Genomic DNA, 17966 nt, shown 5'->3' with positions numbered 1-17966 from the left:
AAATGAAAAATTCCTGGTGTTCTCCTGGGAATACAGCCAGCCCTCTGCTCTATTCCTGCTGATGGGTTCAGCTGATTTTCTCTTTTCCAACTTAAAACAACAACAATAACAAGTGTGGCTGGGTTATCTTGATAGCAGAATCCACTCTGCATTAATTGTTATTTTAATATTTGATTGTGTCCACATGTGCTTGAAGGAGGTGGTCCTTTAAAATTGAGCAGCGCAGACGCTGGACGGTCACAACCAGCTTTATTTCTTTGCGTGTTTCTTCAGGATCTTACCTCGCAGAGATAGTGAATAAGGACATGGGAAGCAATGTACAGGCACTTCATAAATGTGGGAGACAATTATATACACATTTTATATCCGAATTATCGATGGATGTCGTGTCCGCAAAGTATAGCCCAAGATCTAGGGAACAGGCTGCTGAGAAAAGAAAATGGACTGTTTTTTAGGCACGGACTCTCTCGGGGCATTTTCCATTTTTCCTCGAGTTCTCACAACTATCAGACCAGGCGGGTATTATCATTTCCTTTTACCATTATTTTCATTGTGAGTTTGAGATGCTGATATATTTTTCCAGTCCCTTACAGCAAATAAGCATTGTTGAAAATTGCCTGCGTACCACGTAAGATCACCCAGAGTTTTTCCAGTGGCGTTGAACGCTGCATGTGGGGCAGATGCGGTCGGTGGATTACTCATGTGTCAGGAACCTTCCCTGAGCTCGGGGCGGCTCTAGAAGAGAATGCCTCTTTCAGGTTTAGGCTCCCATCCAGGAGTTCAAGATAAACCAGCCCTAGTTATTGAAGCAGGGGCCACCTCGGAATTCTATAATCATTCTCTTCCTCTTTTCTGGGAGAAAAAGGACAGATGAATACCAGCTAAGACTGTGAAAAACAGTTACTTTGGGGATTTGGGGTCCTTAAGCCCTTTCTGTTGAATTTCAGAGTGTTTCCAAGTAGTACGAATTCTTGCAACTCACTTGAGAAGTGCCCCCAGATGGTGTGACATCCTGTTTCAAGGAGAAAGTGGAACATATTTCCCTGTTCATAACATTCCACTTAGCTCACTCTTTTGCTGTGTCTGAACGGGAATCCCCCCAAAGTTACACTTGTGCTAACATTCTGCAGGGTGTTTATTTAACCTGTAAGAGTCCGCCTCGTTTTGGGGGAGCGTGTTATGGTTCACTTTACCAACCTTTGGTGTAAATGACCCCATGATGGTGGCTCTTGCTCCTAGGAGCGTATTTTATTTAATTAAGTACTTGGTTAATTAATCTTGGAGCTGTGCTTGTGGCATGTGGAAGTTCAGGAGCAAGGGTGGAACCCCCACCACCGCAGTGACTCGAGCCACTGCAGTGACAACACCGCATCTTCAGTCCACTGCACCGCAAGAGACCTCCTCACAGGCTCTTTTAAAATGCCCTACTTACCTCTCACAGGGGAAACTGTGTGTCTGACTCTTAGGTTCCTTGAGTCACAGTGCGCCGGTCTTGTCTCCAAAGCAAAAGAAGTGCTGTTGATCAACTAGAACAAATCCACTTTTCTCCGTGTTCTTCTGCCATCTTTGATATATTGTAAAAATTTGGTTGTATAATGGCTTATCCCGATGTCACTGGGAAAGTAGCATTGACTCAGATGTTTGCATTTGAGTGCATGCATACGGCTTCCGTCTTACCACAAGCAACACCCTGGGCAAACAAGGACCTCTCTTCTCACGGACAACAACTGTTGTCTCCGGCAGAAGCAGCCTATGTCCATTCAGACTGTCTCCTGTGGTTGAAAATACCACGATATGTAGGAGTGGGCACATCCCTGAAGGAACTGAAGGCCTGGCTCCTGGGAGATGCTGTGCCTCGAGAGCTGATGGTCCCTTGACAAGGGACGCTTGACACGAGACGTCCTGGAGTTGGGTTGTTGCAGTTACTGTCGAGCACTGAGGGTGGCCGGCACTGTTGAGATGGACTGTGGGTGTTTGTAGAGGGTGCAGATGGGATCCTGGTTCTCCTTCGTCGGTATCCCTGGGAGCTTGGTGCCTGGGTGGCGATTGGAAGGCCCCAGAACGTGGGCATCAAGTGTTGCTTGAGTTTCGGCTAGATGCAGCCCTTCCGTGTTAATCACCTGTGCTAGGGGCTTTGCGGAGATGCAGAGGTGGCCGCGGCCGGGTTGGTGTGGTTCACATGCACTTACAGCGACCGCTCATCCGGGGTGTGCTCCGTGCCGGCAGAAGCACACAGCACACGCTTGTTGTCCTCCTCCTTTAGGGGTGGTGGTGGGCCCTCGGCATGAAGAAGTCCCCGGGCCAGCGATCGAACCACAGCTTCAGCAGCAGTAATAATGGATTCTTAACTCCCCTCCCATTTTTTTTATTTATAGTCTATGTAAAATACACCCTTCGGTTTGCACAGTTTTTTTTTTTTTGTCTTTTCTAGGGCCGCTCCCGCGGCATATGGAGGTTCCCAGGCTAGGGGTCGAATTGGAGCTGTCGCCACCAGCCTATGCCAGAGCCACAGCAACGCGGGATCTGAGCCACGTCTGCAACCTATACCACAGCTCACAGCAACACTGGATCCTTAACCCACTGAGCAAGGCCAGGGATGGAACCCACAACCTCATGGTTCCTAGTCGGATTCGTTAACCACTGCGCCACGACGGGAACCCCCTGGTTTGTACAGTTCTTCAGTTGTGACACACACCCTGACATAGAGTCCACATTGAGTGAGAACTCAAGATAGAGGAGGGGTCCATTACTGCCTCCATTTCCCCTGTGCCCCTTTGAAGTAAACCCCTTAGACCAAGCCTTTGGCAACCATTGATTTTTTTTTTTCTGTCCCTAAAATTTTGCCTTTTCTAGAATTTACATAAATAGCGGAATTCCGTATGTAGCTTTTTGAGTTTGGCTTCTCTCCTGATGCATGTATTAGTTATCTGCTGCTCTTAAATTACCCCCAAAACTTAGTGACTTAAAACAGCAAACATTTGTTTATCCCTTCTCTCTATTAGTTTTCTATTACTGTTGTAATAAATTACCACAAATGTATTGGCTGAAAACAACACGTATCTGGAGTGCAGGAATAAATGTTCCCACTAGCTTTATATAACATAATAAAGATGTAATAATATTACAGATAAATCTGCTAATTTGCTAGATAGAAAATCGTATTTCAATTTTGGCTCTAGTGGAGTTGAACATGCTAAATCTTGTAGTGGTTATTGGTAATCTAGTTTTGTACATCTTTCTAATGTCTTCATCTTTTTTTCCGTTAGACCCTTAGAACGTGTTTAATTTGGTCTCAGTATCCCTGACGAGTCAATTACGAGGGAAGTCAGAGGTGGCACAGCCAGTTATGGGTATGGCAGTGACCAGAGCTAAAGGCAGAGGAACCAGAAACATGGACTTAACACTAGTTATCTTAGCGTGAGTTCCCCGGAGACCCAGCCTGGGGCCAGGATGTTTGTTCAAATGATCACCGGGGGCTGTGCTTTCAGAAGAAGGATGAGGGACCCAGGTCTGAGTCACTCCTAGACTAGCTTCTGCCCAACCCCACGGGGAGCCATGGAGGAGTTCTCCTGGTTGGAGGAGCATTGGGCCTGGGACACGGCTCTGCAGCTGTGTCAGTCAGGGATGCTTTTCTGGAGAGATCCATGCCCTTGGCAGGTGAGATTGGAGATTGCGGGACCCGTAGATGATCTTGACAGGACCTTGCACAACTCACTCCATTGGAAACGTAGGGGCCTGTAGGGATGAGAGATACTGGCACCAAATAGCCATAGAGATGGTGGGAGAAGATGAGGTAGCAGGTGTTCCCTACGTGTTTATCACAGGTGACCAGCTGGAGGGTATCACCCATTGCAAAAATAAGGACGTCGGGGGTGGGAGGAAGCCCAGGGAGAGCCGATGAAGAGTTCAGGTTTGTGGCAGGAAGTGATGGGATTCCTGAACGCGGGAGGGATGTGGGGGCTGTTCTGAAGTTGGCCTTCCTGGAGTTCTTGTTGGGAGCACCGGGCTGGATGGCATTGCTCTGGGGAGTGATGTTAGACTGAATCAAAGGAGCTTAGAAGTGGGATTCTGAGTAGAAGAGGAGGAGCTGGAGGAGACAGAAGCTGAGGGAGTGGTGGCATTAGGAGGAGGTCCAGGAGGGGACTGTATCTCAGAAGCTAAGATAGCAAAGAGGGCCAGGAATCAGGGAGGAGCCGGGTCCTTTGGGGCAAAGGAGTCTAGTTTCAGCCAAAGGGGGCTGGTTGGATGAAGACATTGGGAAGCCACTGCTTGCCAGGCGGCTTTGAGAGACTCAGGGGCAGAATTCACTCAGCTTGCTGATAAGTGAGTTTGGGGCAAGGAAAGAGATGATGAGTGGGAGGCGGATATTTCAAAACCATGGTCTATAAATGTGAAGAGAGAGGCTTCGTGCCACGTGGAAGAGTCCCGATGTCCAGCAGCCATGTCTTTCTCTTTCCAGTCCTCTGTCCTGTCTGTCTGCTTTTCTTCCACGTTGTTTTATCCACGCTTGTAATTTTCTCCTAACTGTTGGTCGGAAAAATAGGACACGCTTGGTAGGCAGCAAGAATGAGCCAGTGGAAGGGGAGAGATTGAAGAGGCCAGAGAGGAGATTGTCAGTGGACGGCACCCCTGCGGACTGTGCGTCTGAAACCAAATAATGTTTTATGGTACTGATACCTAAATAAGAAAAAGAAAAAGAAACAACAGAGGACAGTGGGAAGAAAACTTGGAGATGAGCTATCTAAAGACAGTGAGTGACCGTCTTTGGGCTTGGACCCCTTTCTCTGCCTTACCACCATTCCTTGGTCGTTCTAGTAGGAACTGTCACGTAGGTCTCCTTTGGCCGTGAGGCTGAGTCCATTGTCACTCTTGAAACGCCACCCTCCTTACCATGGAACAGTTGTTCTCTGGAGAGTAGCAGGTAGCATCGCTCTGTTCCACCGTCATCCCCAGCCTCGGGTCCACTCGGCAGAGAAGTCCGAGGCCTTTCTCCGTGGGGGTGTCAGAGCCGCCTGGAGCAAGCACGCCCTCGCCACTGGAATCTTCGCTTCTGTACACACGGAAGACCACCTTTCCATCCCCTCTCATCCCTTTCTGACCAGGGTCCATCAAAGAGGAAGAAAAGGCAGTCCGTGAAAATGCTGACTAATAGCATGCACCTTGCAATTGGCATGATACTATTTTTGTTTCCCTTCTGTCTTTATAGTTTGAACTTTGCTTTTGACAGTCTGTAAATATTCATCATCTTGGAGCCTTTTGAATTGCAGTGGCTTTTAGTCAAAAGTGAGCAAAATGTGCCATTTGAATAATAATAACCTCATTAAAGTGAGGTGAAAGCAATTCTTTTCCTTTTGTACAAGCCAATTAAGTGTCTTTACAATTAAAAAAAAATCTAGCACTTTATAGTTTCATATTCCATAAGCCTGTTTTTAATTAACAGAGGTAACAAGTTTTAGGTACACGGTCCATGTTTTGCCTCTGGTGTTGTGCAATTAACAGTAATGAGGGGGATTACAATTTGGGGAAAGAGGAGAGGATTTCTCAGGTCCTCTGTGGGTTCCTGCCTCCAGGCCAAGGTCTTTGGTAACAAGCTTCTTTGCTTGGCGCGGATTGCATTTTCTTGAGACAATGTGCCTGCGAAGAGGGAGGCAGCTACAAGGAGGAGTTGTTACTGAGAGGGAAGGTGCCCACGTTACAGATGCTCAGCCTGTTTTAAAGATAAGGGCCCACTGCACAAAATCCACTTGGGAGAGTTTTGTTTTCCCTTGTGGGTAAAAGGGGAAGGTATAGAGACAAAGAGAATAACGCCCACTGAATCTGGCAGGTGCCATGCATGATGCTAGGGGTGTGCTCAGGCCGGCATTTGGCGGGGTGTGGGCTGCTGTTCTCTGTTGACAGGTATGTTTAAGAACGTGGCTGAGCGAGAATTTCTCTCAGCCCTTGATTGTGGCCATTCTAGGGGTTTTATCTAAGAAGGAGGGATTGTATATTCTCTTTGAAGTCAGATGATCTTTGTGTTATTTTTTGTTCTTATTTATTTGCTTTTTTATTTTACATGTCTCTGAAACTTACTCTGACTGTAGGAAATGTGCCTCTAATTGCCTGTTTTTCCTGTCTGTAAAATGGAGATAATCAGAGTTCCCGTTGTGGGTCAGCAGTTTAAGAACCCGACATTGTCTCCATGAGGATGCAGGATCCACCCCCCTGGCCCCACTCAGTGGGTTAAGGATCCAGCGTTGCTGCAAGCTGTGGCATGGCTTGGGTCCAGTGTTGCCGTGGCTGTGGCCCAGGCTGGCAGTTGCAGGTTCAACCTTAAAAAGAAAAAAAAAAAAAAGGAGAGAATAATACATGTCAGCTAGGATTCTTATGGACACAAAGCTCTTAATAAGTGCTTAGGCCATATTTAATACTCAACAAAAGAAAAAAGTATTAACCACTCTGAAAATAGTAGACCGGATATTTGAGATGCAACCTAAGTCATATATTCACTTTCCCCCTTTCCCCTCCTTCTCCCAAGATTTTTTGCACTGGTCCTGGCCTCACTACAAAACACGGATTATCCTGGCTACAAATGAGTAAGTTCTGCTTTGAATTGAAATACAGTCTGATGAATGTTGTAGGTATTCCAGATGTGTCTCAGCAATTTCACTCACCTCTTCAGAGAGTAATTGGGCTGTTGAGAGGCCCTTCGCTGACAGTTATAGTGGGCACCGTATTTGGAAAACAGATGATTCCCAACCAAACAGAACTGACCCCAACTACATGACCACTTTTAGGTTTTAGGTAGGTGATGAATTGGAAATAGATCAGAAACCAGAAAGAATGACAGTGTCCACGGAGACTTCCGTTGCCCAGTGATAATGAGATTGACGTGAAAAATTTTTGGTAAAAAAACAACAACAACAGTGGTTTAATTCTCTTTTCCCAGTTATAACATTAACTCATGCTTTCTACCAAGCATTTAAAGAAAAATTAATATCAGTTCTTTGAAAAGGCTTCCACAGAATAGAAAAGGGTGTACTTCTCAGCTGATTCCGTGAGACCAATATTGTCCTGATCCCAAAAGCAGATAAAGACTTTGCAAGGAAAGAAATCTGCAGACCAGTATCACTTGTAAATGTAGAGGCAAAAACCTTTGATAAAATATTAGCAAACCAAATGTAGCAGTATGTATGGAGTATGTATCAGAGGGTTAAGGATCTGGCATTGTCACTGCTATGCCTCTGCTTACTCCTCTGGCTTAGGGTTGATCCCTGTCCCAGGAATTTCAAATGCTGTGGGCATGGCCCCCCCCCCCCAAAAAAAGCAAATGGAGCAATATATAAAAAGGATGGGAATTTGGCACTTACACCATGGCTAAGTGCGATTTATATAAGGAATTCAAGGTTGGTTTAACATTTGAATATCAGTCAGTGTAATATGCTATATCAGGAATAAAAGATCACATCAGTAAATGCAGGAAAACATATGGAAAAGCCCAACATCCTTTCATGATGGGAACACACAACAGACTTTGTTTAGAAGGGTATTTCCTCAGCCTGATAAAGGGCACCTAGAAAATCCCCACAGCTAACCTCGTACTTAATGCTAAAAGATGGAATGTTTTTCCCTTATAATCAGGAAACAGGACAAGGTATTAGCGCCCTCACCACTTCCATTTAATAGTGTACTGGAAATTCTAGCTAAGGTCATTAGGCCACATATATATATATATATACATACATACATTCAGGAAGGAAGAGGTAAAACTATCATTGGCAGATGAAATGATCTGAGATGTAGAAAATCCTAAGAAATTCACCTTAAAGTTATTAAAACTAAGAGGTGAGTTCACCAAGGTTGCAGGAAGAAAGGTCAGTATGCCAAAATCAATTGTATTTCTTTCTGTACACTAGTAATGAATAATCCCTAAATGAAATTAAGGAATCCGTTCTAATTGCAGTAGCATCAGAAAGAATAAAATACTTAGGAATAATTGTAACAAAAGATGTGATAAACTCGTATTGTAGAAGCTATGACCTATTGTGGAAGGAAGTTAAAAATGTAAGTGACTGGAGTTCCCGTCGTGGCGCAATGGTTAACGAATCCGACTAGGAACCATGGGGTTGCGGGTTCGGTCCCTGCCCTCGCTCAGTGGGTTAACGATCCGGCGTTGCTGTGAGCTGTGGTGTAGGTTGCAGACGAGGCTCGGATCCCGCATTGCTGTGGCTCTGGCGTAGGCCGTAGGCCGGTGGCTACAGCTCCGATTCAACCCCTAGCCTGGGAGCCTCCATATGCCGCGGGAGCGGCCCAAGAAATAGCAACAACAACAACAAAAGACAAGTGCCGCGGGAGCGGCCCAAGAAATAGCTAAAAAAGAAAAAAAAAATGTAAGTGACTAGGAAGACATCCCATCGCCTGTATCCCACATGATCCCATCAGGGGAGAGAAAAGACAAGCTAGAGAAAGCGAGAGGTACTTGGAAATTGCATATCTCAGAGTGGATTTGTATCCAAAATATACGAAGAACTTTATAATTCAATAATAAGCAAGACAATTACCATTAAAACTTGACGCAGCATCTAATTGCATGAGAGATGTCTCTCCAAAAAAGAGCTATAAGTTGGCAATAAATACATAAGATGCTCAACATCATTAGTCATTAGGGAAATGCAAATAAAAATCACAATGAGACACCCCTTGCACTCAACTAGAGTGGATACAATTTTTTAAAAAAGACAGAAAATGACAAATAATGGGAAGGATGTGGAGAAATTAGAATCATAATAGATTGCTGTTTAGAATGTAAAATGGTGCACCCACACTTGGAAAACAGTCTGGCAGTCCCTCAAAATGTTAAACATAGAATTTTTTTGTTTTTTTTTTTATGGCTGCACCTGCAGCATATGAAGATTCCCAGGCTGGGGTCGAATCAGAGCTGCAGCTGCTGGCCTACACCACAGCCGGATCTGAGCCATGTCTGCAACCTGTGCGGCAGTTTGTGGCAAAGCTGGCTCCTTAACCCACTGAGCAGTGCCGGGGGTCAAACCTACATCCTCACAGAGACAACGTTGGCTTCCTAGCCGGCCGAGGCACAACTCCAAAACGCAGAAATAACCGTATGATGCAGCACTTTCCCTTGTAGATACATCCTTAAGAGAAGCGTGTCTTCACAAAACTTGTCAACAACCCTTTGTAGCAGCAATGTTCATCATAGCCCCAAAGTGAGAAAAAACCAAAATGCCTATCAACTGGCAAATGGTTAAAGGAAGAGTGATATTTTCATCCAGTGGAATAGTTTTTGACTTCAGAAGGCGGTCAGCTACTGGTACCTGCTGGAGGGTGGATGAGCTGTGGAAAGTTGATGCGGAGTGAGAAGAGTCAGTCGCAGAAGCCCACATGTGCTAGGATTCCATTGGCATAAACTGTCCACAAGAGGCAAGTGTGTGAGCTAGAAAGCAGATAAACCGTGGCCTGGGGATGGGAGTGGTTCGTGACTATTGATGGACATGAGGTTTCTTGGCGGGATATGGAAAGGTAGTAAAATTAGAATGCGACGCTGCTCTGCTCGCACAGTTGTGAGTATACTAAAAACCACCGAATCGCACACTTTCCAGATGGTAACTTGAATGGTAGGTGAATCACTTCCCAATAATTTTTAAAGAAATTGATTCATGCTTATTGTAGAAAATCTAGAAAATGACAAAAACCAAGATATCCTGTACCTCCAGACCTAACATTCTAATGCACTTTCCATCTTGCTGATGGTACATATAAAAATATTTTTGGGTGGAGAAGGGATATAAATCACACATATAACATTTAATTTCCTGCTCTTTCAATTAATTTGGGAAAATGTGGGAACCTATGACTTGATCACTGCTGATGTATCTGTTCTTCTGCTGTTGGATTTTATTTCATTTTATTTTTTATTTTATTTATTTATTTTTTTGGTCTTTTTAGGGCTGCACCCATGGCATGTGGAAGTTCCAAGGGTAGCGGTGGTATCAGAGCTGTAGTTGCCAGTCTATGCCATAGCCACAGCAACGCAGGACCTGAGCCACGTCTGCAACCTACAGCACAGCTCACGGTCACACCGGATCCTTGACCCATTGAGTGAGGACAGGGATCAAACCCAACTCCTCATGGATACCGGTTGGGTTCGTTAGTGCTGAGGCACCCCTGGAAGTGCTGCTGTTGGATTTTGAATTGCCTCTAGTTGATATACAATTTTATAATTTGACGTCATTTATATGTAACTAATACTCATTCTAACACATAAACGTGTATATAATTTTTGAGAATTAGGAATGAATCTTGGAGATGGTGTTAGATTGATAAGGCTGCTGTGACAACTGCCACAAATTTGGCAGCTTACAACAACAGAAATTTATAAGATCCTAGTCTGGAGGCTGCAAGTCTGAAATCAGGCCATCTGTGGGGTTTCTCCTGGAGACTAAGAGGGGACATCCCTTCCATGCCTTTCTGCTGATGCATATTTTCAACTTAATATCCAGAGTGTGGAAAAATATAGTCTTACCAGCTTTGTGTGATATAGTAAAAAAATCATGTAAATAAATCTGCTTATTTAATAGTAAGTATCTCATGGTTTAAAGTTTAATTTTATTGACATTAATTGACTTACACTGTTGTATTAGTTTCAGGTGTACAGCAATGTGAATCAGTCATACATACAAATATTTCCATGGATGTTACGGACTGTTGAGTAGATCTACCTGTAGTAAACAGGAGCATGTTAATTTTTGCTACTAGTAGAGTTGAACATGTTGCCTCTTGTGCTGATTGTCTTGTAATTTAGTTTTATACATTTTGAAATGTCATTGTCAGTATTCCTGTGTGCGTATGTGTTATTATTGATTCGTACACACTACTTACATAGTGAACATCTGAGTTCTTTATAGCATTGTGTCTATCTGCCATCCTTTTTTTTTTTTTTCTTTAGATAACAGCTTATTTTCGCTTTCGGGTAGACTTGCCTTTGTTGTACACCAGTGTTTGTTTCCCAAAAACTCAAAGCTCTTTAGCTGCAGTCTTCCATGAGGGTGGCACAAAATCAGACTGTTGCAATAGTGATAGGTCTATGAGAAGTTTGTATGAAAAGAATACTGAATTTTTTTAAATGAAAGGTGGGAAGTATTTAATTTCCTGTATTACATATTCCATACCATATATGAGGAATCTGAGCTCTGGGAGGAAACTATGCACCTTTGGTTTCCAGCCCTGTATTTTACGGGCAGGAATCAGAAACTCAGAAATTTGGTGATTTGCTTCAAACTGGGGCAAAATGCCCATCTCTGAACTCTCAGTTCAGTGCCCTTGTAAAACCTCACTCTGTCTCTTTTACTTTTTTCATGTGTTAGCTTAAATTCCTAAAATGCCTTTTTTTTTTTTCCCTACAAAGCATTTATTTAATGGCATTTTTTTCTTATGATAAAGACAGGACATGTTAATTATGGAAAAATGAGGAAATACAAATAAAGTCAGAAAGAAGAACAATTTAAGACACTTTGAGTTCTCTCCACCCCTAGAGATAGCTACTGTTAACATTGTTGTGTGTGCTTCGTCATCATTATGTGTGTGTGTGAGAAAGAGATATTGTATCTTTTGTATATTTTGTTTTTTAACATGAACGTGTTACTTTTATTTTTCTTATTTTAATGGGTGCATGGTATTCTGTTATAAACATGTATTCCAATTCATTTAGTGTTTCTCCAATTGCATGTTAATTTACTTCTAATTTGTTGCTTTTATGTTGCAATTACAAACATTGTAGATATCCTTGAATCTATTTATTTATTCAGTTCTTATTAGCACCTTAGGAGGATTTCCTCCAAGTACAGTTTCTTTTTTAAGATTTAGGATTTTGATGGACATGAAAGGCTTACTTTTTTTAAGATTTCATTATGAAACAAATTAAATACATGCAAAAGAGGAAGAAAATCTAACAGACCTCCACTTACCTATCCGGAAGCTCATTTCGAAATGTAGATTTAATTTGACTTCTACAAGGAATATGTACAAACACTGTGTGCAGCTCTCTGTACTCAGAGCGTTTCCGCCTTAATAGGTTTTCCTTAGCATCTAGTAAGTGCTGGCTCTCGTGTTGGCTTTTTGACAGTGCATTTCCTGCTTTTTTCCTGAGACGTCACTTTAAGAACTGTTTTGATTTTATAGACGATGGACCTGAGAATGGGATGAATTAATTAAGGAAGCACAGATTCAGTTAGGTGGTGGAACCTGGGGTCCAGTCATGGGGACCAGCTGATCCCACTTTGCCCAGTATGGTCCCAGTTCTAGCCCTCAAAGTCCTCCATCTGAGGGATCCCCTGATCCCCAACGGCCTGGCAGAATTGCTCACCCAGAGTCCAGGCCCATCCCAGTAGAATGGTCTCAGATGCGAGCCCCTGGGCCACCCTGTTTGCAGCTTCCCAGAATCTTGAGGGTCATGAGGAGTCGGTCATGCCTGGGGGAGCCTGCCATATGCTAGGCTTTGGAATGTTTATATCCGCTCAGTGTGGGATGTTTTCTTTTGCAGGTTGCTTCACGTGCTTGTGTGCAACGCAGCGGTTTTTGCTCTTCCCTGGAGCCTCACGAAGGATGGCCTGGAGACCACCTTCCAGGTCAACCACCTGGGGCACTTCTACCTGGTCCAGCTCCTCCAGGACGTCCTGTGCCGCTCAGCCCCAGCCCGGGTCGTGGTGGTCTCCTCGGAGTCACATAGGTGGGTTAGAATGTGGTGTTGTGTTTACACGCCCCTTTCCTGCCGCCAGCTAATGGCCCCCCAAGGCTCCTTTTTGGGAAAATAATTTTCATTAGTCCTGCTCCAGAAAGGGTGTGCCCAACCTGGCTTACGGAATTTATCGAGGTCTCTTTTTGTGGTGGGGGGTAGTGTCGACAGCCAAGAAGATTGTTTTTATAACCATACTTCAAGCCCCTCATTGATTTTGCTTTGAGATGGAATAATAATTGATTAAATCTGAATGCCTGACCTTTATTGATTTGTCATTCAACAACTTCACCATCTCCCCAAGAAGAATGTGCAGTTATTCTTGCAGGAGAAACAATGCAATTAAAGGCTGCGAGATGAAATCCAATTGTTTTATAATGAGAAATTAGGGAATTCAATGCAGGCATTAGCTGTGTAATTGTAGAAAGGGAAGTACTGTAGTTAGAACATATTAGAAATCTGGCCATGCCTCTTTTGGTTAAGATTTCAATTAAAACCTCAGATGGCACTTCTTTTCTATTACTATTCGGAGAATATTCAGTTGACTGCGAGGCGTTTGAAAATTTCCTCGTACTTTCAGCATATTTGTTTCGAGAGTTGGATAAACAACTGTTTCTCTGAAGAGACGTACTGGGAGAAGATAAAGGGCTTGCCGGGTGGGGCCAGATTTAATACCTGTTGGGGAGATTTTCCTGGTGTGGTGGGAAGCTTTCAGTCGCAGCAAAGTGGCTGGAGAAAAATAATGTGCGTGGGCCTGGTTTTTCTCTCCCTCGTCTCCATCCTAAGTCCCGAGATGTTTTAGTGACCCAGAATGAAGCTTATTTTTTTAATCATGCTTCCAGAAAACGGAACCCCTGGGACTTGGAGGAGAGGGACCAGCCAAGGGTTAGCCTGAACCCTTTATCACTCCCACACACAGGGGCTTATGGTCTAAGTGACACACCACAGATAGATGGACTTGGACCGTTTGAAATTTATGACGGCTGAAATGAAAGGCAAACGCCGGTAATAACCCTCCCCCGCGTTCAGAGACAGGAAACATCTCATAAGGAGGTGGTAACAAAAATCTGGACGTCCTTATCTTCGCCCATCACACCGGGTTCCCGAAAGCAAGTGGAGTGGCCCTGCTCACCCATGAGGGCGGCCGCCGCGGGGGCAGGTGCAGGAGAGGGGGTGCCAGAAGTAAATCTGCCAGCCCCAGTCGTTTGCCAGATGTGGAGGGCACCACGGGGTCTGCTTAACTGAGCTGGTGTTTAATGGGAGATTGTGTGGAATTGTCCGCTGCTTGCTTCACTTTGAATCTGTGTCTCAGGTGGTATTTCCGGTACCGTCTCGGTCCTCTCCTTCAGCAGGTGCAGTTCCCGGGTATCTGTATCTTCACTATGTTTTAGTTACCTTAGTTTCACTGACAAGATGGGTTGGAAGGTGGGTGCGCCTTGGTGTCTCCAATGAGACCCGCTTCAGTTTCTAGCCAAGGCCGTCCTGAACTGCACGTTCCCAGGCCTGCTCCTGTCCAGGCTTGGGCACTGGTGGACTGCTTTCGGCTGGTCATTTACCATCATATTCCCGGGGTATCTTTACGAGCTGGCTGCTAATTCCCCCAGGCCGGTTTGTTACGACACGGTACCGCCCCTGCGAGCCAGCACCAATCCGGGGAAAACACTCACTCAACTGCTCAAGCACCCAGAGCCCTGAACCAGGCTGTCAAACAGAAGGGCTGCTAGCTAATTACCTCCATAAACCTTGGCGGAATCTCTTCCTGGGAGTCAAGACCCCCTGTTAGGGGAAAAATAAAGTCCTGTGTTTGCAGAAAATATTACACCAGACCGCCCCGAGGCAAAATATGCATTAGCTTCTCTGTATCTTCACTGTGTTTTAGTTACTTATCTGGAGTCTGAGCAAGAGACTTGAGTTTCTGCAGACCTAAAATCCATCATATTAAAATGAGGACTTCCTCGCTGTGAAAAAATTCTCAGATAACAATTAAAATAGAATGAAAAGAGCGGAGCGCTCGCTGAGCAGCTCTAAATGGCTGCAGCTGTGTTGGGTGCCAAGTTGCTACACGCACAGTCACACGCACAGCCACGCACCAGTCACACACACACACACACACACACACACACACACAGAGCTTTTGATGCAAATTCAGTCTTCCTCTTTGAACATACTAGCTTCTGTCTCCACAGAATCCTAATTATTTTAGTTTGGTAATTTAAAAATCCTCAGTTTTTTAAAAAAAAAGGAGCAGTGTACAGAGACATACAAGCTAGAGTTCCCCCCCCGAGAGCCAATGGTAGTGTCCAGAGAGCAAATGTTAACATTTTAGGGTCACAGTAGGGGGATAACTTTATTAAGATGTTATTGTTTGGCTTTGTCCGTTTTTCAGCTTGAAAACAGAGTAGGCAGCCTTTGCAGAGTTGCTTTGCTGCCTCTTGAACAGGGAGGTGAACACTGTCGTTTTTCAGGAGGCCCGCCCTGCCCTGGCTCAGAGGAATCAAAGAGCCTTCCCCCCTCCCTTCCTGGAAGATTGTCAATATAAGCTAATCAGGCTTTAAAAATGAGTTTGCCACCCAGGAGATCAGCAGGCCAGGACTTCAGGGGTCTGCTTATGGGGGAGGGCTGCTTGCAGAGGGCGGTCCTCCTGTGTGTAGCTCTGCTTCTCCATCTCAAAACCTTCCTGCAACTCGGTTCCATTGAATTTTTCATCATGGTGGATTTTTCCCCCCCCTTGTTTCTGGGTTTGGGACGAGGCATGAACACCTGCTCTTAGGAGTTGAATCGACCTGGTGTTCTCAGGCATGAGATACTTTTGCATTGTTCTTAAAAACTTAGCAGGGTGACTTCCCTGGCGGCTCACTGGGTTAGGAACCGGTGTTGTCATTGCTTGGGCTCAGGTTGCTGCTGGGGTGCGGGTTAGATCCCAGCTCTCCCCACACCCACCCCCCCAAAAAAAAAACAAAGGAGAGAAATCATTCTAACATTAGTAAGTGCCCCATGCACATATTCGTGAAGAACACAACGCAGCTGAACCTGATGGTAAATTTTGCCTTTTGAGCCAACCTTGAAACAGAGCTTTTCGTCATAAGGGAAACTTGGCCCTTAGTTTGGAATTCCAAGCGCTCCGTCGGATTTCAGTTCTTTAATCCTGATTTAGTACCTGCTACGTGTTGGACCCTGCTACGTGTCGTGCTAGGCAGCATACAAGGAGCTCGCTGTCCACCTCCCACGAGGTCACATTCCAGGGTTAGAAGCAAGTGAGGGAATGAAGTGCCATCTGTGTGATAAGGTCAGAGGCACAAGGTACAAAGGTGGCTTGACTTGCTTTGTTGCTGATGTTGGGGGGGGGGTGGTCGGTCCTTGAACGCTGGGGATGTTAGGGATTGGGTCCTGCAAAGTGGATACGTAGTTGCCATGGAAACATGGATTTCCAGCTGCTTTCCTTGGCTTCTTTCACTCTCTCCCCCACTGCCACCCAAGCAGTGGGACAGTTAGTTAGGGAGAGCTTCTTGGAAGAAGTGGCACCTGATCTGGATTGGGCAAAACAAAAATGCTAAGAAAGGTGATGAGAGCAGAATGGCCGGCAAATGAAGGATGCGGTAGTTATCCTGTGCCTCTTAGGTATCGTCACATCCTTGATGCTCTTCTCTCCTCAGAGCAGGTGGAATTTCTGGGACACGGCCCACACCTTAGATCATTGCATTCCCAACTCAACAGTCCCTTTTTCTAGAACGGCCTTTCTGTACCGGCTTGTCACTGTGGTGAAATAACGTTCAGAAATGCTGTACCTTCCCTGCTTGCGTAGGTTTTAATTCAGTGCCCCAGCTTGACTGTAAGATAAGGGAAAAAAATGAATGTGGAACCAAATGGCATGTGTTCTGACGTGTCAGCACTGGGGCAGGGTGACTGGAAAGGGAAGTTGCCAGAGTGGATGCACGTCCCCGCATAAGCCGCTTCCATTGGGATCCTCGCCCATGCACACTGTTGGCAGTTGTGCAGCATTGCAGACTCTGGTGGCACCAGCATCGAGTCAGACCTCTAAAATCCCAGAGTGAGGAGTTCCTGTTGTGGCTCAGCCGAAACGAATCTGATGAGTATCCGTGAGGATGCAGGTTTAGTCCCTGGCCCAGCTCAGTGGGTTAGGGATCCGGCATTGCTATGGGCTGTGATATAGGTCACAGACTCGGCTCCTATCTGGCGTTGCTGTGGCCGTGGTGTAGGCCGGCAGCTGTAGGTCTGATTCTAGCCCTTGCTTGGGAACCTCCACGTGCCACCGGCGGGGCCCCAGAAAACAAAACAAAAGCAATCCCAAAGTGCACTCATTCCTCACGTCCGTGCTTGTACTTTGATCCTGGAAGTTTGGTGGCTGTTGCCGTGGTGCATGTGTGTAGAGCACAGGCTCTAGGCCCAGAGAATCACACCCAGGCTTTTGTCTACATGACTGTCCAGCGGAGGGGCCGTCTTCCCTGAGCAGGATTTGTGGGCATCACAGGGACACCTACCGTCCCCGCCCCCTCCTCCCCGGCAATGGTCGTGTCAACCATAAATTTTCAAATTTCCCACTCAGTTCCACTGCTCTAGACGATGAAGCTCAGAAGTCTGGGCTCCCCCTGTGCTCTGGGCACAGGAAAGCAGGCACCAGCAGTTAGCTTCCGGGTCTCGTTGCCATATCCACGCTGACATTTCTGGCTATCAGCTTTGTTGATGACTTTAGCTTGGCAGTGTCATTTAACTTCAGAAATTGGATGTCACTGACTACAGTCCTGGAGAAGGAATATTTAATTTCCATTAAAAAGTGAATTTCATCTGCCCCTGTGATGCCTTTCTTGGTCGTAGCTCCACCTAACTGCTCACATTAAGGAACAACCAGATTATGCAAAGATTTTTGTTTAGCCTCCTGCTTTCCTTTCCCACAGCCGTGGATCTCAAGTGGCCTCATTACGCTCGCTTCCTAACTCAGGGCACATGCCCAGGGTTGATTGAATGATGCAAACTCTGAGGAGTCCCTAACAAAGATGCGACCTTCATCTAGAAAATTCCTGCTCTTATCCTTTTTGGGGGGAAAGGTTGGGAGGAAGGCACTATTTGTGTTGTTATTTTTAAAAAGAGGAAGAAAGAAAGAGAGAGAAAGGAAAGAAACAAACAGCTGGTGTTGAACGACTCCGTCAGACCCAACTAGAAGCCATCAACGACTCCCTTGGATTGTGTGCGTCCACGCCGTGGGGACACTTAAGAACACCCG

General features: G+C 45.3%; 1 protein-coding gene across 1 annotated transcript in view; it reads left to right on the top strand.

The window, feature by feature from the left end:
- WWOX (WW domain containing oxidoreductase) overlaps positions 1–17966 on the top strand; it is a 957466-nt gene that overhangs the window by 267147 nt on the left and 672353 nt on the right. Inside the window, exon 7 of the mRNA XM_047790837.1 lies at positions 12536–12721. Coding sequence (XP_047646793.1) covers positions 12536–12721 — 186 coding nt within the window. The remainder of the gene's footprint in view (positions 1–12535; positions 12722–17966) is intronic.

The sequence above is a fragment of the Phacochoerus africanus genome, chromosome 8 (genome assembly GCF_016906955.1).
Source record: "Phacochoerus africanus isolate WHEZ1 chromosome 8, ROS_Pafr_v1, whole genome shotgun sequence".
In the NCBI taxonomy this organism is placed as follows: domain Eukaryota; kingdom Metazoa; phylum Chordata; class Mammalia; order Artiodactyla; family Suidae; genus Phacochoerus; species Phacochoerus africanus.
This window is presented reverse-complemented; position numbering and strand designations above follow the sequence as displayed.